The sequence below is a fragment of the Nipponia nippon genome, unplaced genomic scaffold (assembly GCF_047370975.1).
Source record: "Nipponia nippon isolate SJK-2023a ecotype South Korea unplaced genomic scaffold, ASM4737097v1 scaffold_1, whole genome shotgun sequence".
In the NCBI taxonomy this organism is placed as follows: Eukaryota; Metazoa; Chordata; class Aves; order Pelecaniformes; family Threskiornithidae; genus Nipponia; species Nipponia nippon.
In genome coordinates, this window is record NW_028262290.1 from 139,762,528 (window position 1) to 139,788,308 (window position 25,781).

The following is a 25,781-nucleotide window of genomic DNA, read 5'->3' on the forward strand; positions in this document are numbered from 1 at the left end:
TTTACTACATTTTTGACAGTTGATGACAAAAAGGGAACTATGTTGTCATCTGATACCAGTAGCATACTGTGAGACGGCAGACGTACTGCTCTGAATTTGTTTGATGATGTCAGGATGCTGACATCAACCCAAGTGTCCAAGGAATGAAATGGAAGAACTCCTGGTTAATGAGACATTGAAAGAATAGTGCTAGAATTTCTCTAGTATCTTAAACTCTGCTCTGTGTTTGGTTAATCTGGCATTTTTAGATTTTAGTTTAACTGCAATGCCCCCAAAGAAAATGGAAATCCTTTTCTTGGCAAACAAAAATGATTTAATTCTGGTTTTCGCTCTGCTAAACCTGCCTGCCTGCAAGTAATTTTAGGATTTTTTTTTAAAATTCCTATCTTTAAATCAGAATGCTCAGTTTGACATCATCATCATTTCCACTGCAACCAAATGGTCTCATAAAAATATTCCAAAGGCTATGCAGCAGAAGTAAATTTAATGTTTTAATGAAACAGTTATTGCTTTGTGCAAATATATGTAATAAAATAGGCTCACACATAAGAAGCCAAAATCATTCAAGCTAAAATCAGAATAGTTTCTAATTAAAATATATTAAAATGCTGGAAAAGTTTCTGCAGTTTCTTAAGGAGATGAGACGTTTTTAATTATTGTTGCCAGGTATCTCACAACTTTTGCAAATTATGGACAGTTATGAACTCTCTGACAATTTTGACTGAGTTGCGGCAAGTCACTGGCAGATAAACCTTTAGTATTACGGTCACAGCCTTACATAAACAATTTAGGTCTTCATTGGATTATTTGATATTCCGACATGAAACTGCAAATTATTTCCAAGTACCCTCTTTGATAGCTTCAACTTTCTGTTCAGGTCCTCAGCAAGAATGAAGGTCATGTGCCCACAGTGGCCTGTGGCAACTGTGCAATCTGCTAATATTTAAGCACCAAGCATTTGTTTATTGTTAATACTGAAGGTAAGAATTGTAAAAGAAAACGTTAAACTGCCTTCACTTTGTAATTGCCCTGTCTTCAGGGAGGCGATCTAATAATTTAAAACTGAATATGATGGGAGTCGGACAAACAGTGATACCGTTGCTTGCAGGTAAAAGAGAGCATGTTTGCAAACTCGTATTTTGGCATATGCGTTTTGAGATGACAGGTAAAAATCTTTAAGGGAGAGAGAGATATTTTGTTATTTGAAGGTCCAGATTTTCCATAGTCAGAGGATGACGAGCATGTTTAACTGAGAAGGGTGGATAGTCACTGTGACTCTTTCAGCTGTCGCAGAGCATGGCCATGCTCCCCATAACCCAGTACTCCACTGTGCTGAGTGCTGTACAGTCAAAAAAGAAACGAAAAAAAGAACCTATGCTTTTTTTTTTTCTTATTGTTTCAAGTAGCGCAGTGTCGTTATTTGCCCAAGCATGTGTTGGAACGCTGCTGTTAATTTTGTTAGCTATAAGGAAAGGTTCCTGACCGCAGGACTTAAGATTTTCTTTTGAATTCCATCATTTATAGCCTTTAATAAGTTTGCTTCTTGTGTGTGATGCTGTTTCCATTGTGCAGTTGTCTTGTTCTTTTTAAGGTTGTAGAATTGGATCCATGCACACATAGGGATTCATGCCCACTCCCACACCCTTCCCAGTTCTCTGAGCTGCTGAGGTGTAGCATTCTGAATAGAGTTGAATAGATGGATTTGATTATAAATAGGATCTTGAAAAGTGAACTTCTGTGTTCAAAGAAGAAAACACAACACCGAAACAAAATACATTTACCTGTCAGTTATTCCTACATAATTCCTGTCACGCAATTATTAGTCAAGACATGTAACGTATAGGAACTTTTCTCCAGCGCATTTCTTTCACTTGCTCCTTCACAAGCATGCAGTCACAAATAACAACAGTTACTCTAGCAACAACTTCAGACAGACCTTTCCACAAGTTTATAGGCACTGATTGCACATCCGTATAATTTTTTTTTCCTTATCACGGAATTAGTAGTTACCTAAGACCAAATCATTCCGTTATGATACCCCTGTATGGCACTGCTCCAGGTTTGCTTTCTTCAAAGGGCAGCAGGTTTTTGTTTATTGCTGCAAACGATCCTGCTCGCTCACTGGGACCTTGGGTCACAGTATAACTTCCATTGCATTGACATCTGGGAGAGAAAATCATGGAGAAACCTTTTGTAACACTGTTCAGGGTGTCTATTCCTGCCATTGTTTGCTGTCTTGGTTCTGTAATTTATGAAGGTGTCAGGTAAAGTGTGGGACACTTCTTTCTAGGTGACTGTGTGCACTGCGTAGTATCAGGCGCGGTGCAGGACTCTCAAGATTTTCCCTGGTGGTGCAGCATCATATCTATTGTTTTGTATCTTTTGTTTGTGACTCCTCTGGTAGAAGCACATGATCATTTAGGCTGTAAAAGCTGCTTTGTGCCATGCCAGGGGCAGAGTGAGCATTTGGGTGTTGGGGGCTGGAGCCAGGATCCAGGTGAAACCAGGAGTAGTTGTCTCTGTTGAGCTGTGAGCTGTTGGGAACCTTGAGCACCATGAGCATGGGGACCTTGGAGAGGCTCATTAGTAGTTTGTATGTTGCATTCAGCAATGGCTCTCCCAGAGCTCACTGGTGCTCTGCATAGCTGTGAGATGATGCTTCCCGAAGGTGCCACCTTGTGAAAAACATGGTGTTAAATGGCCTTCTGTCTTAATTGTGGCTTACCCATTGCTTAATTCTGGTCCAAATACCTATTTTACGCTAATAACATTGGGTGCCAGATAAAATTCATGCTACTCTAATAGTCTGCCACTTCTCTCTGAAAATTTTTCAGTGATAGCAAGTATCCAATCTTCTGCTTCCTCCAGGAACTACTTTTGATCTTGCTGTTACACTGGAGAGTTTTCCTATCCTTTGCTTCTTTGGGTGAGATGACTATTTTCCTGCCAGATATGAGCCTGAAGTTTAGCTCTAGAAGATGAATTGTTAACACTGGGATGACCACTTTTGGAAGATGAACGTGAGGCAGTTGATGTCTTGAGCTTATGGTCAGTGCACTGGTTGTACAATAGCACTGCTGTAACAGAACAAGCCCCGAGAGAATCAAAAGGGAAAGTCTATAAACTGGGCTGAGGTAGCCACCAAATATGTTTTAGCAGGTTGACATTTGTAATGCTGAGGTATGCCTCCATTTCCAAAAGGTGTAAGGAAGCAAAAGGGAGAGCAAAGTAAGAGTGTTAGTATCTATCATCCCATCCATCTATGGTGAGCGGGAGGGGGATATTCTTGAAAAATACCCATGAGTTGATGGAAATGTCATTTGACCATTCTCATTAGTAGCTCATCTGGAAATAAACTTGTTTATTGAAGAACCCCTAATATATCTTACGTATAGTTATTGCATTTCTTCAAGTGAGTGGTGAGGTTTAGTTTGCTGAGATGCATTGGGATATGTTAATATTACATAATGGCCATAGCAAAGTAGCTTTCTTGTGTATCTTTGGATCACAGTCCTGAAGAACATCTGAGTAAAAACGTGTTGTAGAGGAGCTATGAGACAGTAGGGAATATTACTTTGAGAAAGAAGATGGACTGATGGAGAGTAGTGTAGCACTTTGTGATAGCTAGGTAGAGAAAGTGATTGGAGAACTGAGTTTTTTCTGATAGCAACATGAAAAGTGAAAGAGAAGTTTCTGTTTTTCACAAAGAGTTGGTTTTCGGATTCAGTTTCTCGCTGTAGCGTAGTGAATCATATTTTGTTGTAGGAATGACAGCAATTGCATCTTTGTCCTAGTGCAGAGGCTGACTACAAACTAATAGTCCAGTTTGTTCCTAACCGTATCTTCTGATACATGCTTAAAGTTTGGAGTGGATAGTAGTATTGGTCACAGTATGATGCTTTTTCCTTTTGTTAAACAATTTTGCTGAGCAGTGACAATGCCTAGCTATTTTTACCTTAGTATTGGGCTAGTTTTACAGTCCTTCTGGTTTCCAGGTCTTGAAGTAGGAAAATTGTAGTACACAGTCTAGATGTCTTTTTACATAGCATTAATTAGCTATTCTTGGAAATTCTTGTAGCAGTTTTCCTTAAGATGTATACTATTCCCACCTTTGTTTCTGTACCTGGTCAGAAGCATTGGACAAACTTGGATAAGCGTTTTCCTGGGTGTAGGTAATTGATAACTGTGTGTTGGCCCCAGTCAGTTTGCATGCAAAAATACTATGGTTTATTGGGAATCTCCTTGTGTGAGAACCGCCTTATGAAAAAGCCAGCTGCATTTGCTTTGGGACTTTGAAAGTAGGATCAAAGCTAGCAGGTAATTGCCCAATAAAGTAGGTCTGTTAGCTTTGATGCACTTGGGGGAAGTGAGGCTTCCACTTATCATGGTGCAGAAGCTGGACTGGGAATTGCCCGGAGATGTATAATTGTGACAGAGTGAAGATGGATGCAAATAGTTTAGCTTGAGATTTGCTGTCTCTGTTAGCTAGCAAATTTTGTTCTGCTTCACCGTTGTGTGGGGTAGACTCAGCACAACTGTCTAGTTTCAGTAGTGTTTATTCTGTAGCTCTGCATACTGAATCAGCTTGCAGGATCCGAGAGACTTTGTTGATTAGTGTTAATAACATTTCTTTTTCTTAGCTTAGCTAGGTGTTATTAGACAAAGGAATGCAGTAACTGCTACTTAGTGTAGGGTTACATTTTTGCAAAATGTAATTGGTACTGTTCAACTCTGAGGATGAGAACTGTTTGTAGAAAATAAATGTGTTTGTCTCAAGGCTGACTGTGTTCTGACTGATAAGACTGAATGTGGTAGAAGTACCTGCTTAGTAGTTATCATCTTCTCTTACAGTGCTTCTTACCCTAAGCCTTTAGGTAGGTATGCCGAATGCCATCTGATTATATTTTCCTAGGATAAATACTTAGCTTACTGTTAGGGAGGTCTGGCAAGAAGGTCTTTGTGGTCTGCATGCTGTGCCAGCTCTCCTTGCAGTTGTCTGGTTCCCTGCTTGGTGAGCTGGCGCACATCTTGCTTGCAGACTTCCCCGTGATGCTGAGTTCTGCGTAGATTGCTTTCCATTTCAGATCACAGTCCAGTTCTTTCACTTGGATTCTGTTGTGCAAAAGGAACGACTGTGCTTTTGCTGAGGTGAGAATATGCTGAAGCATGTTGGGCTAACAAAAAGTGTTTATTGGGGCAGCTGAAACGAGACAGCGCCCTGGACAGGTGTTGATGCAGAGCACTTGTAACTTACAATGCTGTGAGTGATGACAGAGAGTGACCAAGGCAAATTGCTAGGTTAGAATAATGATCGTGTGTGTTTGTGGTAGCATTAGTGTAAATATGGAGGAAGGTGATTCTCATCAATGTAAGCAAGTTAGTTGTATTAAAATACAGACTGGAGTGTTGTTTTAGCATAATACTCATACAGTATTAATAGATTTCTGGTCTGAATTCAAACTTGGCCAGTAACTGCACTTTCACTGGTTTCTGATATTGCAGTCACTCATTTAAACAAGAATGTAAGGTCAAACCCTGGCTTGATCTCCTTTGGAGTAGTAGGTTTTGAATGTATATGTATACTTTTAGCCAGAAGGAAACATTATGATGATCTAATCTGACCTCTTGCATAAACTGGGCCACATGTGTTTGAGTCTTACAGGTGGACTCAATAACTTGTGATGAAACTGAAGAATACCTCTAGAAGACATGAGGTTTCAATCTCGATTTGAGGTCTTTTAGTGGTGCCAAATACATTGCGTTCTTTAGTTGTGCTTAAGAATGGAAAAACTTTTAAAAAATAATCTTAATTTCAACATGAAGCTACTAGAGCTTGTGATCAGTTGTTAGGCCTTTGATCAAACGTCTTCTCTCTGTATGTGCACATAGATGGTATTTTCTAGCATTAAATGGACAGAGCTCACCAGTGCCCAGCAGCAAGGCAGCCCTGCCACAGCTCTGGTTTGCTGCTTGGAGAAGGGCTGCTCGCCAGTGTCTTGCTTGGTGTCAGGAGTTTTTAAAGATAATGAGGTCGAGGGGGACATCTTCGCCTCCATCAACTTTCTCCTTAACACTTGAGCTGTGTTCAGGTTAAACCATGAGGAAGAAACAGTATTAGAGATGTTTATCTCTTTATCTTTGGTTAGGACTTGCTGTTGTCCCAGTAGACTTTCTGGAATATTGTAGCAATACCCAAGCGTTCCTGGATCCCCATCACCTTTCTACTCTATCCAACAGTGGCTACTAAAGTGATCTTTACCATAAAGGTGAGCAGGTCAGACATTTCGTATTTGCCATTAGGTTAATGCTTTATTGGCATTAATTCTTATTTTTGTACTGCCCTTTTTCCCTCTTGCCCACCCATGTTGTTGTTGCTCTTTACTGGGTGGAGCATGCTCACTACTTTTATTAGTCCTTTCATATCTTTTGATGTCACATACCATCTGACAGCTTGTTCCTTCTGCCTTGTGTATGACAAATATATTAATAGTTGATTAGTAATGCAATATAGTTATCTTTGATTCCCAGTGGATTCTGTTTTCTTGCGTTGTTGTACAGTTACATTTTTCTGGGAAGAATCTGGGTGGAAGTGAGACTGAAAATGCATGTCAGTGTAAATCGAGCATAAGTCAACAAGGAGAAAAGAGCTCCGCTGGAGAAAATGGGCTGAAATTAAGATCAAGGTGCAAGGGAGTCTAAGGATACAAACAGCTCCAGTGTGCAAATCAACCCGTGTGTTACTGTCCCTCACTTAGAGAGCTTTCCCTTTCTCTGTGAACCCTCTATCTCCCTTTGCTGAATGTCATTGCTAATGGGAGGGATTAGGCGTTTTTAAATTCAATCCTTATATTGCCTTAGATGTATGGTGCTCGTTGGTTCTTCATATACAGTCTAATGCACATATACACATAGTTATGTTGGCTAAAACTTTCAAGTATCTACTTTAGGAATGAGAATCCCGGCTGACATTTTCTGTATGTTATCCCAGTCTTTTCTGTAGCATGTCTGGACTTTGTTATAATCCTGCACTTCAGTTTCTGGAGACTCTGTTGTCTCCTGTTTTTTTAAAAATAACTGTTGTTTGTTGGAGAGCTTTCTTCACTGAACCTTACTTAATAAAAGTTACTGTTTTTTTTAAAGTGTTAGTATCTGTTACAAAGCATCTCTTTGTAAAGAGCAGTAACAAACATTTCCCTCACATCTGCTTTATCAAATGCCTCCTAACACAATTAGAGAGATGTCATGCCTACCAGCTCGTGCATGGTTTTCTCTCAGGCTGCTTTTGTCTTTATGAAAGTGAAATGGAGAAGTCTTTCCAGTCACACATCACCTAAGCCCAGTTATATGAAAGTCAGTAAATATCACCTGAGTTGACAAGGAGAAGCAGCTTGTGTCTGTGGCATGCTTTTCATCAGGCATGCTACCTGTTGGCTTGCATGGCATCAGGTTACTTAGCCCACCTTCAACTGCTAACATAACTGGGAACAATTTTCAGAATGGTATTGAAAGTGATATTTTGACCTTTTTCAGAAGGGGAATCTGCTAGTAACGCCTGTCATCAGGATCAGTTCTTGTGTCTGTGTGTGCAGCTTCAGCTTTGCCCACAGCTGGGGATGGATGAAAGGCTGAGTTAAATACTTCTCCTCTTAGCACTGGTATGGCTGCATTAGCACTGGGCCTCCTGAAGCTGTAACGTAATGTAGTAGAGGCTCTTTTCCTTGCTTGGGATCAAATAGACCTTTCAAAATGGAGATTGGTGGGTGACACATGAACAAACCTATTACACGGTGCTAACCATCCCTTTCCTCTCCTGTTTCCTGGGAAATGGAAGAGTGTGGAAGTAGACTGCGGGAAATAGAGGGAAGCCCTGGTCTGCAGCTTCTGCTTGGGCTGCCGGTCTGCAGTGCTGCTGTGCAGTCAGTGACCTGGCCAGCTTCAGACTGTCTTTAAGTATATGGTTTGAAAGAAACTTGTTGTAAAAAAAACCAACCAAATCCCCCCATCATCAAAAGGGGGCTGAAAAATAGCAGCTGGGTTGTGAGGACATTTTGTCTCCAAAGTTTCCCAACATGTTTAACGTCAATGAAACCAAAGGAAAATGGGTGGAAGTTAAGCCATCGGCGTGTACCCTTTTCCTTTGTTCTTTTCATCCCTGTTTTTTTTTACGCTTAGATTTCTGGGAGAGTATAAAATTTAAACTTTAAGGCAGATTAAGTGTGATACCGATTATGTTTTTAATGGATACAGATGTTTGACGTCTCTTTCGTTTGCATGTATTGTGGCAAGATTCTGCATTGCAGCAGTGTAGAAATGTTGGGGTTTTTTTCTTTCCACAAAGTTCCCAATTGCTCTAGAGTACCAGATTTTTACAAATTGGGTTAAAGTAAATCTCTGCTTACTACACAGTGATTACATTTAGGACAGCTTGTACTTTAGAAAATACACATTTTTAGATTCCCAGCTTCACAATTACACTTTGATTTTTTGCAACTGCCTCCACACAGATTTCTGTACAAACACAGAATTGGGACTCCAGCTGTGGACTCTGTCCGTAGAGTCCTAGCATAACTTCAGGTGTGTTTTTTCCCTTTTAAAACAACTTCTAAAATTTTATAAGAAACCTTATTCATACACTTTCCTTAAAATACTCTGGGGTTTTTTTGTGTGGTTTTTTTTTGTCTTTTTTTTTTTTTTTTTAAAGTTTTGAAATGACCCATTTAGGGTGAGGAAAAACTAAAGATTCTTAATTAAATGTACATGTGAGGAAACAAAGCTGTTGTACAGACTTACACAAACTACTACCATGTTTTGCAGTAGTCTAGTGTGCTACTAGAAATGCGCTTGCAGTCACATTCGCCTTTACAGTCTACCATTGCTCTGGACAGTCAAGAAAGTAGGTTTGTCATGTTTTATTGATAGCGTTTTTGATATTTAATTCTTAGGTGAGGATAAGATTTTACGTATTGCCCTTTGGATGTTTATTCCCCATTACAGAGATTTTTCACAAGTTTTTTTAAAATTCATGTTTGCTTGCAAAGTAATTTTTTTTATTAGAAGTAGATGGATGTGCTGAATTGACTTATCGGATGATGGTTATTATGTTGGCAAACAAGATTTTATCAAAGCATCCTGAAGAAAGAAAGGGAAACTCTATAGCAGGCACAGACTGAGGGGATGAATCCTCTTACTGCCAAAAGCAGCAAATGGATGGCATGGTATGTTGACAAGGAAAATACTGTTGGGCTTACTCCGTAGTGGATACAGAATATTTTTTAATTCAGTGTCCTGGGAAAAAAAAAATCTAATTACTTTGAGTTTGTGGTGATAAATGTAATTTAGATTTTAGTTGGGACTGGCTAGTTGTCTGATCTGCAGAAAAATCTGGATAGTGTGCTTTCTGAATTTACCTCATCAAAAAAAAGGTCTACTCTGTAAGTTTAAATAGTTTAAAATTTGGAAGTAGGAGGTAGAAGTACCAGTAAATCAAATAATTACATTGGAATTCAGTCTTTTAGGGACTTGCTTTCTTGGACAAGTTTGTAAGTCTGAGTATTTTATTCTTGCCATCTATCAGTTGGGGGCTGCATATGGTACTCAGAAATCCTTAGATGAAAGATGCTGGAAGTATAAAAATCTATATGGTAAAGATGGTATAATGCTGGATCCCAGCAGAGAGGTATGTTGAAAAGATTTGATACTTGAATATCTTTATGACTAGTTAATGTGTGCTTGTTTAAGAATTGCAGGGTTACATAAGGGAAGCAGTTACAACAAAAATGATGAACAACTTAGTGTAAATGTGAAATGAGTAAAATAAGCATGGCCAGCTAAAGCAGTACCTAATTTATCTGAGGTGAACATTTATTTTCATCACTTGTTCTGTTGTTTGAATTCTTCCTTTTAAATGACACCTTGACATCTTTTGTGTAAATTATGCATATTAATGTAATTGTATTTACTTGTAGGTGGCTCTAACCAAGAGAGCTGATCCAGCTGAGTTGAAAACAATATTTTTGAAGGTATGTACAAAGTAAATATTTTACTCTTTCTGCTTAAATTTTTCATATCTTTTGCTCCTTTATTGCAGCATACAACTCTTGATAGTTTTTCCAACCATTAATCATTCACTGTATTATTACCATGTTAGACTTAAATACCATTATCAGAATTGAACAATGCTCACCGAGAAGTCAGATACATTCCTGAGTGATTATTGTATTGACTCAGAAGAAGTATTACTATCTTAGAAAAAAAATGCATTGTTCGAAGAATGGGGTGGGAGTTTCAATATTGTTCCTACACATGGTAAAATGTTCGTGTAGACACCTTGCTGTTAGACCATTTGGTAAACTTTCTTCTCCCATCCTTGCTTCCTTCCTTCCTTCAGGGTTATCTCTTCTTCTCTAATTTGTAGAAGTGTCAGGAAGCTCACTTTGTGAAGTGGTGGCCGTATTTATTTTTTCACTAAAATTCCTTCTGTGTTTGCCTGATGTAGAAGTATGCAAGCAACAAAATGACTTGTGTGCTTGTATACTTGAGAGAAGTGTGCTTTAGTGTTTTGCTGGAATATGGCTTTCTTTGACCCATTTCCTAAATTTAAATAATTATTCCTAACCTTCCTAATATTTATTAGTACAGTGTCTGTATTAGTTTGGCAGTCTGGTATGAAAAACGAGTACAGAAATTGGTGGGTCTGGAGAATATATGTGCGGTAGGTGCTGCAGTGCTGCAAGGAGCTGTTCTATCTGCATTATTTTTATGAAGGAGTTGAGTGCCTAAGAGAGCTCGTACCTTTCCAAGTTCCTCCCTCCACCTTCCCTCTCTCCAGCATCATGCCCCACTCTCCATGCACTTCTTAGCATGTTTTCCATTGTCCCTTGTGAGCTATTATTAACAATGTGTGTAGGTGTCACTATGTATATTGCCAGTATTTATAGTTTTATCATATACTGTCAGTATTTATAGCTCTGAAATCAGATTTTCAGTTGAGAAAGCCAGGATTTAACTTATTAAGTCCTGGAACTTCTGTCTTGTCAGGAGAGCAAAAGGACTCTTGAAAAAGAATGGGATAATGGGATTTTCAGAGGCAAATGCTTGAAGAGCAGGAGCAAGGCAGCAGAAAAGGCATACAGGGAATAGCAGACTGTTGACCCAAGAAGATGGTAACATTGAGGAAGGGAATAAACATGGTAGAGAGAAGCCTGGCCTCTTCCGCAATGTGAGGCAGCACTCACTTGTGGTGAGGGGGTTGGCTGGTTTGCCGAGAATGGTGTGAAAGTTTTTTCCTACCTGCCTGTGGGTATTCACCTGTCTTGCGTTTCTGAAGATTGTAGCTCCCTCAGCTTTCAGTTTTGGTGGATTGCATGAGTCATAGTTGAGCACACTAAATACCACCTCCAGCTCTTTTTTCATCCTTTCCTGCTTCCCCTTCCACTTAAAGAAGGGGTCTCAATAAGCAGAGTAATGAAATATGAGCTGAACATTTTGTTCAGTGTAGTACAGAGATTGTCATGCCACTTTCTACTGAGAAGAAAAAAGGATGAGTGAATGTGGTATGTTGTTTTGTGCTCTACAGATAAGCGATGACCAGAGTGTTAATTAAGCTGCTTCAGACGATTTTATGTGGTGAGGCCAATACAGTTGCTTCTGCAGATTGTGGGATCTTCACTTATAAAATAACTTGACAGCCATTCTTTCTATTTCAATTAAGAATTAAAAAATATGATTCCCAGGTAGGAATGGTGGCCACTGTGTAGAAATAAATATGAAGCTATCAGTTTAAATACAGTTGATTACAGTCAACTTTTAGCATTTTTAATACATCAACCCCCCAGTAAAATATTTGCAAATCTTATTTAAAATGGGGTTGAACTGGTTAATACTTGACTATCTAAAATGTATGGAAATAAGTTACCAAAAAGCTATTAAGTACTATTGTATAATATCAAATTCTCTGTGGGTATAATTGCCAAAGTGAGGAAAAATACAATTGTAAAGAACCGTTTTTTAATGTCTCTCCTCCAAAACCAATAGAATTGATGTTTTTCTCTTTTTGTTATGATAATTTCCAAGAGTAACTCTACTTTTTCTGAGTCTTCTACCATAACCCCTAAGAGATTAGATTTTAGTCAAAGTGATCAAGCTGACATTTTCCAAGGTCATTTTCTATATGTAGTATAGAGTACGTGATTGGATTTCAAATACAGTTGAGTAAATCACAGTGACAAGAAACAGGGGGACACTGAAACCTTGTGCTGTTTTCTGTTATTGAGTGCCCTAGCAGGGGGTTAGCATGGAAGAAAAAAATGAAATATAGAAGCATAGGCTGTCTGACTTATTTGATTTGTTTCTCAATAGCAGCTGTGTTAAAAGTTTTTGAGGCTGGGATTCTGAAAGATTCTGTCTCCCTGCAAATGATTACATTGAAATCAATTGATCTGCTAGTTCTTATAAAAGTATACAATTGAAAATTCCTTGCAGTGTATCAACTGGAAAGCTTGCATTACGAACAGTGTCTATTGAAACATGAATCCTTAAATGCTAACCAATATATAGATGCCAAAGCAAGTTATGTTTTGTTTGGGCTTGCTTCTCTGAAGCCTTGCTTCTTGAAGATATTGCTGTACCTGAAGACTGTATTTATGTAGCACTAGAATAAAATAATCTACTTACTGTTACACTTTGGCATCCCTCTGAGAGTTATATGCCTTCAGCAGGTATAACGGTACTCTGCAGGCACCAGTGTGGCTCTGTGAAATGAAAACTGGCAGTTTCCTTCCCTTAGCAGAGCCATAGCAATGTAAAACAAAACATGTGTCTTTGAAATACGCTACAAAATAGCAACAGGCATCTAATTTATTTATTACTTTAGTGTGGATAATGCTCTGTGGGGAGCTGCAACAATGGCTTATCATCCTACCTTACCTTAAAAAAGAATAAGAAATTAACAGTTGCTTTCCTGTTCTCAGTGCACATTTGTTATCCTGAGACAGACCTGTTTCCCTTAAAGTGAACACATGGTTCTGCAAATGTTGCCTGGGATTTCTTTTCCTCTTAATTATTGTCCTTATCCTTTTTCTTTCTTTGAAAACATTTTTAGGGTTGATTTCAAGTTTATCCTTCTACAGAAATTGAGGGCTTTAAACTTTGAGGGATGACTGAGGAATCGGGGTAAGGGTGGTAACAAAGGCAATTTTATTTATGTATTACCTTCAAAATATTTTAATATTCCTTTTCCTTGACATGTAACATGTTACTGGAGGCTTCCCTTGGGAGCAAATATGCTTGGGTCTGTCAAGTGCTGTTTCTGGAGTAGTAAGCCAGTAACTACGGTATAGAGCTGGAGTAATGTACGCCAGTGGTGTTTGGTAAGGTCTCGGACCCATTTTCTTGTTTCTGCAGTATGCTGAAGCGTCCGAATTCTTGCTTTCTCTTATATTTTTCTGCAAATGCTTATTCTTTGGCCTCCTTTCAGCAGTTCAACCAAGGAGGAGTACCTGTAGGTTCTCCTTTACTTATAGACCAGCCGTGGCTGAAGGTGATGCAGTGGAGTTCCTCCAGAACAGCACCCCCAGGTGGACACTCCTGTGGGATCATCTACTCCACTAGCACTGTAAAGTCGTTTCACAGGTGTAAACCTACCTTCTCATCCCAAAGGAGTCATTTCAGATAAACAAAATATGCTGGAGTATCCCGTTGCTGTTATAGTTTCAGTGGGCCGGAGGTGCCACATGCATGTTTGCATGTGTGCTGCTTGTTCAGCTTCAAAAAAACATTCGGTACTGGAGTATTAACTCTTTCTAGACCACCATGGAGAAATTGTTGACATGATAACCAAATAACTGTATATCTGCCACTCTTCTGCCTGGGGAGCCAAGCCTTCAGCTGCTTGAATAACTCGCCACTTACTCTCTCCTGTTTGGGTGTCGGCTGTAGGTTCTCCAGAGCAGAACTGTCTCATCTGCTGTAACGTAAGCCTGCTCCTGATTGGAAACTACGGGTGGTGGTAATAAATACCTGGAGAAGGATGTATTTGAGGCACTAAATATTGTATTCATTTAACAGTATGCAAGTGTGGAGAAGAATGGCGAATTCTTCATGTCTCCAAATGACTTTGTCACACGGTACCTGAAGATAATTGGAGATGGTTTGCCTAATGCAAGCACTGTACAGCTCCTTGCAGGTGTGGTGGATCAGACGAAAGATGGGTAAGTGGTTTTTTGTGTTTTTCTTTTTATGTTTTTCATTTAAAAAATACAAAACCATTCTTCCAAAACAATCTGATCCCCGAAGGGCAGTGGGGTTTGTTTTTGGGTTTTGCCTTTTTTTTTGCCTGCAGATACATAAAGGAATACAGTATCTTTTAAGTGGATACTGTAGAAACAATGTTTTGGGCTGCATGTACCATTTAGCTGAGCAAACCGCCTTCTGTGTACTACGTATTTTTAATTCATTGAACCTTTTATGTTTTTTGGCTGGCTCCCCTAACTCCCTCTTTCCTTTCCTTCCATGAGTCTTTCTGTCTCTGTTTACTTTATGTATTTGTCACAAACACATTCAAATAGCAATCCAAAATAACTTTAGATGGTGTAGGAAGAGATCGTAGAAAAAAGTGCCCCTGCTTTGTTTTGCTCTAGTGCTGTTAAAGGTTTTTGCCACTGTTTTTTTTCACATGAGAGGGAGGAGTAGCAACTAAGGTATTTAGGGAGCCACTTTGCAATCTTGGGAAGACAGCAGTGAAGTTGGTTGCACATGGTTTGCATTTGAAAGGCTGACTTTGCCAATAGGCAAGATTAGCTACCCCTCCATCTTCCTCCCCCCTTCTTTAATGAAATCCTAGCTTTTGCTTTTGGTACTTGCCCAGGCAAGCTGTCTCTTCACCCATATGAATGCATTTTTTGAACCCTGCCTTTAAAGTATCTTTAGAGAAACTTTAGAATAATTAGCTGTGGACTTAAAGTCTGTAGTTGTGGCATTTTTAGAAACCAGAAAACTTCAGGCATGACTCATATCAGTGGTTGCAGAGAGTAAAATGTGAGATAAATAAAGCATGACTAGAGAATGCAGGCTTCCTAGGGAACAGATGCATGCATAACTGAGAACATTTGCAATAGTTCCTGTGCTCTCTTTTCTGCTCAGCCAGCCTCATGTATCTGGCAGCTGGACACCTTAAACCTTGCAGACAAGTTAATGTGATGATTGTTACCCTGATAAAAGAATTCTGTAAAAGGTTGTATTGGTAACATTGGCATGATGGCAGCAAAAAAGCGGTGGCTTCAGATAGCGTTTGACTGAAAACATTAAACATTTCTCAGATTTCTTCCCTTGGTTCGATGCCTGCAAAACTGGCATTTTCCAAATTGCACGGCTTCAAATCCATTTTGTAATAAGAAGATTGAGAGTATAATCCGTACCTTGTGATTTGGATCTCCCTGACAAGCAGAAGCCGGTGTCAGGAAGAGCAAAATGTAAAACTGTAGCCTATGTGAACTTGTTGACAAGTTGGGATTTCATTACTTGGCATGATCTTGCAGGAGTTTTGCGGTGTAGTATTGAGGTTTCTAATTGCTGCTTTCTGCCATGGGTAAGGACTGTTACTGCAGTCCAGACTGTGCAATGACAGGGGACTGCATGTTCCTAATGTCTTTGGGGAGTCTCTTCTGGTATTTAGGCTGTCTTGTTTAGCTGCTATACTAATATGTGAAAGAATGGGGAAAGTTCAGAAAGTGAGTAGCATTCCTCTCTCTAACCTGGCATTGTAGCATTTTTTGCCATGTGGCCAGGCATTTGTACCTTGTTCTAGTGGTGTATAAAGTAATTAGCAGAGTGATCATCTGAAGCAAGGGTCACTTGCTTTTTGGTTCCTGGAATGAAATCTCCAAGGCATGGCAATAAGACCTACTGGTCTTCTCCTATTGAATTCTTTCCAACTTGGCAGTTCAGAGCTCCTGGTTTTAAAATGAAGTACGAAACCACTTTTGTTAGTGTTCATTTTTAATAGGCTGGTCAGTGTTTAGAGACTTACACTTGTTAAGGTCACGAGAGTCTGTTCAATAATTCAGCTTTATTTCTAGTATAAAATAGAAGGTAGCTTGCAAGAGCAATGACAAGTTAATTTTGTTGTAGTGTTAGTGGTTTAAAGTAGTGTGGTTCTGAAAATACTGCTAGGATATTTCTAGAAGCATTTATCCACTATCTCGGATCTCAGTTTTGCTCTGAAGAAGCATTTGTTCTTCGCGACTGGTGTGACCACTCTTCACCAAGAGGGTTGGAGCCCGGAATCACCAGGGTTGTTCCTAGCACTTTTAAAAATGTTTTTAAACTCCTCCTGATTTTGGTGAGAAGCTAGGTATAGGTACTAAGTGTAATCAATGAGAAATATTAGAATGGGTAAGTCACACGGGTGAAAAGCAGACAGCACAAGAGCTTCTCATTCATGAGCAGAACAAATAGATGGGCAAAGAGTTGCTTACACCAGAACTGAAGAAGTCCTGAGTATGAAGTGTAAAGAACAGTAGCTCTTACGTACAATCTCACTCTGGCTGCTGTGGACAAAATCTCTCGTGTAACTCTAGCACAATTTCTGCATTGCCAGAGATTAAGGATTTGAGGGTACCTACAGGAGTTGCTGGTGGTGTGACAAAGGTACGAGACCTCTTAAGGCAGACGCCTCTGGTGTTCAGTGAATCTGTTGCCATGGGAGCAAGTTTTGCCTCTGTCTTAAGTCAGGGCATAGGGTTATTTGGAGGTAGGCTTTCCTTCCGTCCTCTTATGGAGGCATCTTTTTAAGGTTTCCTTTACGAAAATGAAATGCTTTTCTTGCTGATGGCCAGAGGGCCTTTCAAAGCAGTCGATCAGTAATAGCACAGATTTTTTAAAAGTGTTATGTCGCATGGCTGTAGTTTTTATGAAACGGTCTAAAGAGACTTGACTGGTTCCTAGCCTTAAGCTTGTCATTCCTAATTTTAGTTGGAAAAAAATGCTTCCTTTGGCTTCAGCTGGATCAGAAACTCCGCCAAAATACAGTGGCTTTCTCAAGGCCTATCAGCAACAGGCCAAGCATTTTCCATCCTGCCTACTGGTACATATTGTTTTTCAGTCTTTTGTTGTACTTTTAAACATCTGTCTAGCAAAATAAGTATTTACTGCACATCTCTGTTTGGACTGTAGTAACTAACACTTTACTGAAAAATAGTGTATGCTTTATTTTTAGAAAGGACAAACTGTTCAAAAATAACACTTGGAAATGCCAGCATTTTCCATTATTATTTGATATAAATTTATCCTCTAATGCACCAATTTACACTATACTTAGTTTAACTAGGTTGCAGCGTAAAATAATAGATGTGGCTTCAATTTGTGTCCCATTATGTTATCAAGTTTAAATTGCTGATACAGTAAAAACATATGCATTGATTTCTGAAGAAACCTCTTCATCATTGCATTTGTATGTATTATTACAGTGGGTAATAGCTTTTTTTCTTTGCATGGCTACATGCGGACTTTCTCTGGTGGGAATGCATCATGTCTATGTGGTGCCCAGATACCATGGGTGTGAGCACCAAAAGAAGAAGTGTGGAAGAAGGGAGAGAGTAGTAAATAGTGGTCTCGCTGCACCATACCCAGTTGTTGTGTTTGGACTGTAGCTCTTGTGTGTGGATGTTTTTGAATATCAGGTTTTCAGTCTTCCTGAATAAATTGTGCAGTGTTGGCACTGTTAACGAGGATGTGAAGGTGAAGGAAGACTTTGACCAGTTGGGTAGGATATCTTCAAGACTGAAGTAAAATTTTGTAAACATTTCAGCTTCCTCTCTTAGCACTGTTAAAATCATTAGGTTTTTCTCTGCTTTTGTAACATAAATGAGCACTTGTTTAGTTAGATAAAATAACTCTTAAGTAGTATATTGAAGTCCATGTTAATATGTACTGTTTAATGACACCTAATGATATTCAGTGAAGGGTTATGCTAAACCCAAAAGGGTGATGCTAAACCAGAGGGAAAATGTGTTACCCAGGCAACTACCCTTGTGCAGTATAGAGAAGTGAGCATATGGCTATGTAGTACACATTATTTCAGCATCTTTAAGCATTAAGAATCACACGTGTAATTGACTGTGAAAAATTACTGCTCAGTTACTGTATTGTATGGTCATAATAGAAGTAAATGAATACGTCATTGTTGTTAGAATAGATCTGTTGGGAATCACTAGCAGGCTAGTCTACTTAGGGAGCAAAAATACAATAAGAAGAAAATAGCTGGTTTAATTAACATGTAAAAATTGGGTTAATTTGAATTCAGCTGGCACAGCAGATATTAATGCCTCTTCTTTAATAGTCTGGCTAGAACCACACAATTTGTACACTTTTAATCTTCCTAGTACTATGAATAATTGTTTTTAAAAATGGATATGGGGTTATTTTAAACATCTATCTCTGACTTATTAGGGGGATTTATTACTTGCAAGTACTGACAAAGAATGCTTCTACCAGTATAAAATCTTGTAGCAGTGTTAATATGTGAAGTTTTAATCAAATCCAGACCTAATAACATAGAATATGTTATTATAGAATGTTATTAGCGTGGTGCTAGGATTCTGCTGGGATAGGTGCTGTATTTCTTTTCTGTGCTCTCATCGCTGTGCTGGGATCTGTTGGTAAGGACATATGCTGGATGTTGTTTCCCACAAAAAGCGGCTTTATCAAAATGGTGTTGGTAGATATTTTACATTTTTAATTCTAAACAATCCTATTCTAGAGTCTTGTCTCCTGCTGTCTATTTTGTTCTTTCTTTGTGGGGGCTTTATAATCTTTGGGACAGAAAAATTCAGTCCTTTGTATCTGGTTGCTGTTGTAGAAGTTGTCAGGTATGTAACCAATAATAAGGGATAATAATGAGCTTTTATAACCTGTAAGTCACATAGTAACAATAAATATGCATAAATGCAAAACTAAGTTGGTTGTGAAATACTGGTTTAAAATTGAAAGAAATGTTGCATTTTTAAAAATTTCTTTTGGCTTAGGAGAGATGGAAGTATCTAACAGTGGGGAGTACTGAGAGCTCCCAAGGAGCTTAAAATAAATGACTCAATGGCCTGCCCATGTGCTAACATGTGCATATGTAGTAAGTCTTTGGCTTCTTTGCCAGTAAAGCTTAAGGCATGCTTATATGTTTACTGGCATCGTCAGTTGTGATTTTAATATTAAGAATACCTGAGGAGGTTTCTTTTTATTTATTTCTCACACTACATAATAACCTATGGTGGCAAGTTCCCAGAGCTAATTATTTGTTAGACTATTTCTGACTCTACATATGCTTTCTTTTATTTAGTGCATATATATATTGAGGGAGGTAAAGCAGAACAGCTTATTGGCCTTTTCTGTGCCATGCTTTTTTTTAATGTCCTCTTTTGTTCATCTTGTATTTTCACGTTCTTCACGGAAATCAGCTTCTGTTACCCTGTGGATGTTTGGCTGCTGACATGCAGCAAGCACACTTCTGTCTGACTTGAAATTAATTCCTTTAAGACAGGGTGACTGGAAACTGCTGTATAGTCATGGGTCATTGTAACTTGATGGAATTAATGTCTTTTCCAACCTGTTCAAACACTTTGCTCTTCACTGTTACTGCATACTGAGTGGAAGTTTTCATTGAACTGGCTGCAGTGTCATTTTGAGTAGAAGTCCTAAGGATACAGTTAGTTTCTAAGAGAAAAAAAGAAATAATTTGGTTTTGTGTGTGTTTCTTGACATTTGTTACGCTGAATTTTGTGCTTCTCAGAAATAAATCTTTGTTCCCCAGCTACTGCCATGTGAACCCATTAAAGCTACACGCTTGCGATGCTGCCATAAAGCAGCCTCGAGAGAGGGCAATCTTAAACCTCCCAGACTGCCAGCAGGCCCTGCAGCCACACATTTGAAGATGATTTTAAACTGTACAACCTAGGCATTAAAGAAGTAGCAAAACAGAAGAATGGTTGGCCTTTGCTTCTTTAAGAATAGGAGTTTGATCTCCATTTGAACTCTTGGGTGTGACCCAGAGAAATTAGAACTGCTCAAGGTCTTTACTGTATCAAATCTACCGCTGGAAACAATGCCAAGTTGTCTAATTATGTATTTCTGCTCATTAACTAACTTAGGGAAGGGCACCTCTGCTTTTATCTTTGCTCTGCTAATGTGCTAGTGCATTGGGAACCTGGCTGTAATAAAGAATTTGAATAAACTGCTCTTGGGCTGAGGAAGAACGTGCAGACTACTGCTTGAGATTTGTGACTCAACACGCAGGACTGGAGGGCTGTGATGGATGACTAATAAGTTGCTAGCAAACAGATAACACATTCTGATCGGTTCCTTCTGAAGTGAGTGGCAGCATGTAGGTCTTGAATGGATTTGCTTTACAGAAGCCTTAAGTACTGAGTCTTGAGGGAGGTTATCTTTATTGGCTCTCTGTCTTGCCAGCAGAGGGAGGTAGGCTCCCCCAGAGGGCAGTTAAGTTAGATATTAAAGCTGAGGTGAGTAGCCATGCTGAGCACTTTGCTTATTTTATGTTTTGTTGTGACTTGCTGAGAGGAATAGTTCCTTGCTCAACAAAGTCATTTCCATCTAACAATGTAAAGGCCTCCTGACAGCATTGGTGATAGGGCATTTTAGGATAAACTTTAATCCCTATTGATAAAATCTTGTACACATTTTGGTTGTGATCTTATTTCTTTTGTGTAATCTACGTTATATTGTATTTCATTTTTCTGCAAGCAAGTGGTTTCATAGCTCTTCTTTTTCCTTCATCCCTTAGGCTGATATCCTTTCAAGAGTTTGTGGCGTTTGAATCAGTCCTGTGTGCTCCGGATGCATTGTTCATAGTAGCCTTTCAGCTGTTTGACAAGACTGGCAAAGGAGAAGTTACTTTTGGTAAGACTGTGCTTAAACGTACACTCTTAATTTAAAAATCCTTACTTACACTAAACTCTATTTCACTTTCTGTTACCATAGGAAACACAGTGATTGGTAGTGGAACTACTCTAGTGCCAAGCAACTTTCTGGCTGAGTTTTTTTAATCATTTACATGTGCACAATATGAAGTCAACGTCATGGTCATCTTCATGGTTTTCTCTGGAGAACTGGTCACTTCTCTTTTTCTCTTCCCCAACATGCTTGTGCAGGTCTTCAGAACAGCAGTGAAAGGTGACTATAGGAAATGATTGTAAAACCGCAAGAAAGTTGCCAGAAGACTTGGGTGAATGCTGAGTCTGAAATTACCCTGAATTGTTTTTTGTTTAAATTGGCTATATTTCAAGCTGCCTTCCTTTTAAGGCTTAAAACTTTCGTCTGTGAGGTTTTACAGTAATAAATCCATTATTACTGCCTGCCCCCCCCGAAAATTCAGCTGTGCATTGGAGGTGCATTGGTTTGCACTGACAACATGAGAAATATTTGGGCCAGTTTAAAACTGGATTATGGGGACTGTTTATTTCTAGATACCGTAGAGAGAGCTTTTGATATCTGCAGGACTGTCTGCCACCTGCCTAATGATAAGGGCCATTCTGTCTGGAAGAGGGATTCAGAAATTAGTTTTGAATAACTTCAGACATTGAGCTTGCACTTCAAAAAGTATGGGAGATTTTTTTTCCCTAAGTACCTATACTGGTTTAAAATTGCTATTTCTAATCTGCTACATTTGGACGCGGTTATCTTTATGTTTCAAGTTTTATTAAGTGGTTGTTAAAGAGTTTTAAGTAAAAGGAAAGTTGGGTGACATTGACTCTTTCCGAAATGTATGGTTCACATGTCTTTTGCTGGTATTCCCCACACATGTTTTATACTCAGTTAAAACAGCCCTTCCCTTTCCATTTGAACTGACAAGATCCTGTTACCATTGCTTGAAGCATCATTGTATTCCTTCTACCACCTCCAAAAATCTGTATTTGAAGTTGTGGCTGGTGAGAGAAGACTGGCTGTCTCTTCTTGTGTCCGTTTTCATTTTTCATTATTATGCTTGTCTGTTGAGGCTGTGAAAGATGTGCTTTTTGTGTGCAATATTACTTGTTAGAACAGCTTTTTAAAAATTACTACAGATGCTAAAGGATTGGAAACAATTTCAGGAAAAAGTTCTGCAGATCATAACCTTGATGAATGAAGTATTTTGTGCCTAACAGTCTTGTGCATGTGTGTGGACAGAGAAGCAACGAGAGACAGCATGCTTTAAAATCAGGAGGGCACGCATATTTTGCAGAGGTTTTGTTCCAGCACAGACAAACCAGGGTTGCTGGAATGCCTGTGATGTGCAGGTTCTTGTCTGCGTCAGAGCCCCCGGTTGCTTGGAGCGCTCGTTAATAATCTAGGAAGAACTGTAGTCGTTTGATCTGAATGCTGAATCAGTCCGACTTAACTTTTTAACTCTTTCCATTCTTGTTTGTATTTGTCCTGCTGGCAAATGCTTCCCTTGGGGTTTGACACAGTGAGTCAAGGGATTTGTTGGGCATTTGAAGTCCATTGAAGTCCTTCTAGTGATGAGAGAAACTTCTATGCCAGGCTGTATTTAAGGTATTTGAAAGAGGAGACATGCCAACATTGGCAGAACCTCAGATAGCTTTTTTTAATTCCTTCCTCTCCCTCTTTGAAAGCATAAATGCATTTGTAACTTCTGTATAGTACCTTGTGGCTACCACCCCAGCAAACGCCTGGAGTGGGGAGGATGTGAGCGCTGTCTCAGTGTTGTGCATTCTCAGCAGAGACGGTTGACCTTTAGACAAAGCTACTTTCTATTTTCTGTCCTAAGAAAAAAGCTTTTTTTTCTCCTATTATGAAAAAAACCCACCCTAGTATTTTCACGAATAAATTATTACAATGCTGTCCTGTAACTTTGCCACTCAGTGCCTCAGTCATGCGTCTTTGAGGTTAATTATGAGATCTTTTTCCATTGACTTGAATGAGAGTGGGATCAAGTCCTTATCAAGGTTAGGAGACTTAAATAGGGGTTTTGTATACTGTGGAATTACAGTGTGAAAGGAGCAGAAGAAAAGGGAAAGGATCATTTTTCACTATACTGCTGTTAAGTATAGTATCTCAAGGATCCCATTATAAGTCTGTATCTCATTTTATTGTTGTAAAGAAACAGCATGGCTTATCTGTGCAGTCGTTTTTCTGTATACTGAGGTAATGGTATAAATATTTTAGCTTATACCGAACAGAATATAGGGCTTCCCAGCTGTGAACTTCACATTTTCTACTAAGCAAATCATCCAAATCTTATTCTTCTACAGGTGCACTTAGCTTGGCACCTTTGTAAAACAAATTAATAATGGGCTTTGCTTCAATGAGCTTTTACACTGAGTGCCACATCCAGGCTGTGGATATTTAGAGAAATGCTCTGGGTAAAGAAGTTCCAGTATTTAATACTTTACACTTACTTTTCTTGAAAAATGCTGCACTCTTACTTTAACTTCTGGGTTGGAAATGCCTTTGCATTTTAGCCATATGTTGACATCTCTACAATTTTAAATGTTTCATTTCTTTCAAGTTACAAGTTAACTGTACCTGGTTCTTTGACAGAGCTAGCATCTATTTAAAAGGGCTGATCCGCAAGCAGTGTGTGTCTGGGAGGGGGGGAAGTATTCCTAGTTTATTGCTTTTTGAGGTGAATGAAATGGCCACTAGTAAATTAGCGGCCAGTGGCTGACTGAGACTACACCTGGCCGTTGCATCATGTGGTAGATTTATCTGCTGCTGAAGTGTCAAAGCTTTGACAGTTTGCAAGGAGTTAAAGCTCTCAGCAGGAAAGTGGGAGGAAGTTTAGCTGGCTTTTAAATTCGAGGCAAAGAGCAAACCATTGCTTCTTACTGTTGAGTGTTGACAGGCACATAAAAGCTGATAATGTAAGTCCAGGGGTTTAAGAGACTTAGTAGAGTTGCTTTTTTTTGTCGTATGACTGTATTTTAATGCCTCATTAAAGAAGCAGAGCCCTTTGAAATTCTTTACTAGATGGCATTTAAAAAAAGGCGAGAGGGTTGGGTAAAAATGTCAGTGTTTAAAAACTAAGTCGTCTTAACCTCCATCTCTAATTTCGGATGGATAAATGAAATGATGGGAGCTAACAGTTCTGAGCTGTGAATAACGCAGCGGTGAGATCCAGGGACTGGAACTTTCCTTTTCTTCTACTGGTTCTCGCAGCCCTAGTGAAGGGCAAAATAAGTGTTGTCCATGTTGGTTTTGATCACAGGGAAAGGAAAGGCACAAAAAGAGATGTGATTGCCCGAGTCTGTGCTGCCAACTGGCGTTGAACCTGGCTTTGAAGATTTTAATTCTGATCTGTTTTAAAATAGAATTTCCACCAGACAGAAGTTCTTGCTCTCGTACTTAATGAAATGTAGCTGCGGTATAGTGTGTGTTTTTCTGGGTTTGTGTTTTTTATTTTTTTTAAAGGTCCTGTAATTCAACCTGAAGCTGTTTCAAAATGGATGCTACGCTGTGCTGCTTTGAGAAATATGAGTACGCTGTAAAACAAGTCAGTCCTTTAATTTAAAAAAAAATGAAAAAGCAAAACAAAACCCCCCAAGCCCAGAAAAAATGCGAAGGGAATGGGGAAAGCAAACCCGAAATTGTTGCTTGTTTAGCATAACAGCTGCAGAATCGAGCAATGTATTCTGCTTTTGTCTCAAAACAAAACTTTATTTACATGCAGACATCAGCTATTGTGGGTCTCTGCTTCTGTTATTAATTATATCAGTACAGTTCTTAGATAAGCACATTAATTAAGGATACATCTTACTAAGCACTTCTGTTTGCTTATCTGATACTTGAATTGCCTGAATGCTTGTTTGTAAACTTTCTAAAAGCACATAGCACTTAACAGAGGTTTAAATAGTTATACAGCTATTGTGATGAGCTTCAGAGTTTTTCCTCTTGTGATAACGCTCTGATGCTTTTTCAATATGCAAAGAATTATTACAGGAGTCTCACAATTGCTTTCCTGACTAAAGGAGTAGGTTCAGACCTACTGTGTGAGCTAGCTCTTGCTTTTGTTACAGAGGATTATTTATTTTATGCTTTGCCCTGTAATTGCTTGGTATGACTTGGCTCTTCTTATGGGATCTGTAATTCTTTTTTTTTTCTTGCACAACACCTAGCTTAGTGATGCCCAGCCTGGTACACTCGATACCATGTAAAGCAAGGAAAAGCTAAATCTGAACTATCAAAATCAATTGCTGAGGCTGTAAGCTTTGATCACTTGATAAATTGCAATATTCAGTATTTCTCAGTGAAATTTCCATTGCTTCTTCAAATTGGTTAGAAACCATTTGTAGCTAGTGATGTGTTAGCTTACACCTACAGAGTGAAACATTTGTTGGTTTATAAATGACAGTTGCCTAGATATGATGATCCCAACGGCAACATTACAAATGCAAAATTTGTTTAGTCTCTGATATTTTTTGTTGTTTCTACTGGATTTTGCACAAGTAATGGCCAGTTTTAATTAAAAGAGGTTGTAAGGTAGGCTTGTTAGTATATTTATTTTCTTTGAAACAATTTTTGAAATCGTCTTGATACTATTTTCAGAGAATTTCATTTCTAGACATATGTCAACTTGGCAAGTTTTTCTTGTTTTGTTTTTTCTTTGAACTAAAATGTTATGTAACTAGTCAGACTTTCATGAAGGCATCTTAAGTAAAACAAAGACTGTTTAGTCACAAAGTAAATCTGTCATTTTAAATATTAGGAGAAGATCCATCCTTTTACACAGTTGTGTTTCATTTGGTCTAGAAAATACAATGTGAGTTTTCCAAGTCATC

At 38.8% G+C, this 25,781-nt stretch overlaps 1 protein-coding gene across 4 annotated transcripts in view; it reads left to right on the forward strand.

Annotated features, from left to right (window-relative positions):
• Nucleotides 1–25,781, forward strand: part of SLC25A13 (solute carrier family 25 member 13) — a 102,300-nt gene that overhangs the window by 14,169 nt on the left and 62,350 nt on the right. For 3 of the 4 annotated variants that reach the window (XM_087758068.1, XM_087758133.1, XM_087757987.1), the window contains 3 exons: nucleotides 9,966–10,019; nucleotides 14,065–14,207; nucleotides 20,789–20,904. In XM_087758068.1, the coding sequence (XP_087614194.1) occupies nucleotides 9,966–10,019; nucleotides 14,065–14,207; nucleotides 20,789–20,904 (313 nt within the window). Of the gene's footprint in view, nucleotides 1–9,188; nucleotides 9,216–9,965; nucleotides 10,020–14,064; nucleotides 14,208–20,788; nucleotides 20,905–25,781 lie in introns of those variants that run through there. The other variant, XM_087758199.1, reaches the window with a different exon arrangement.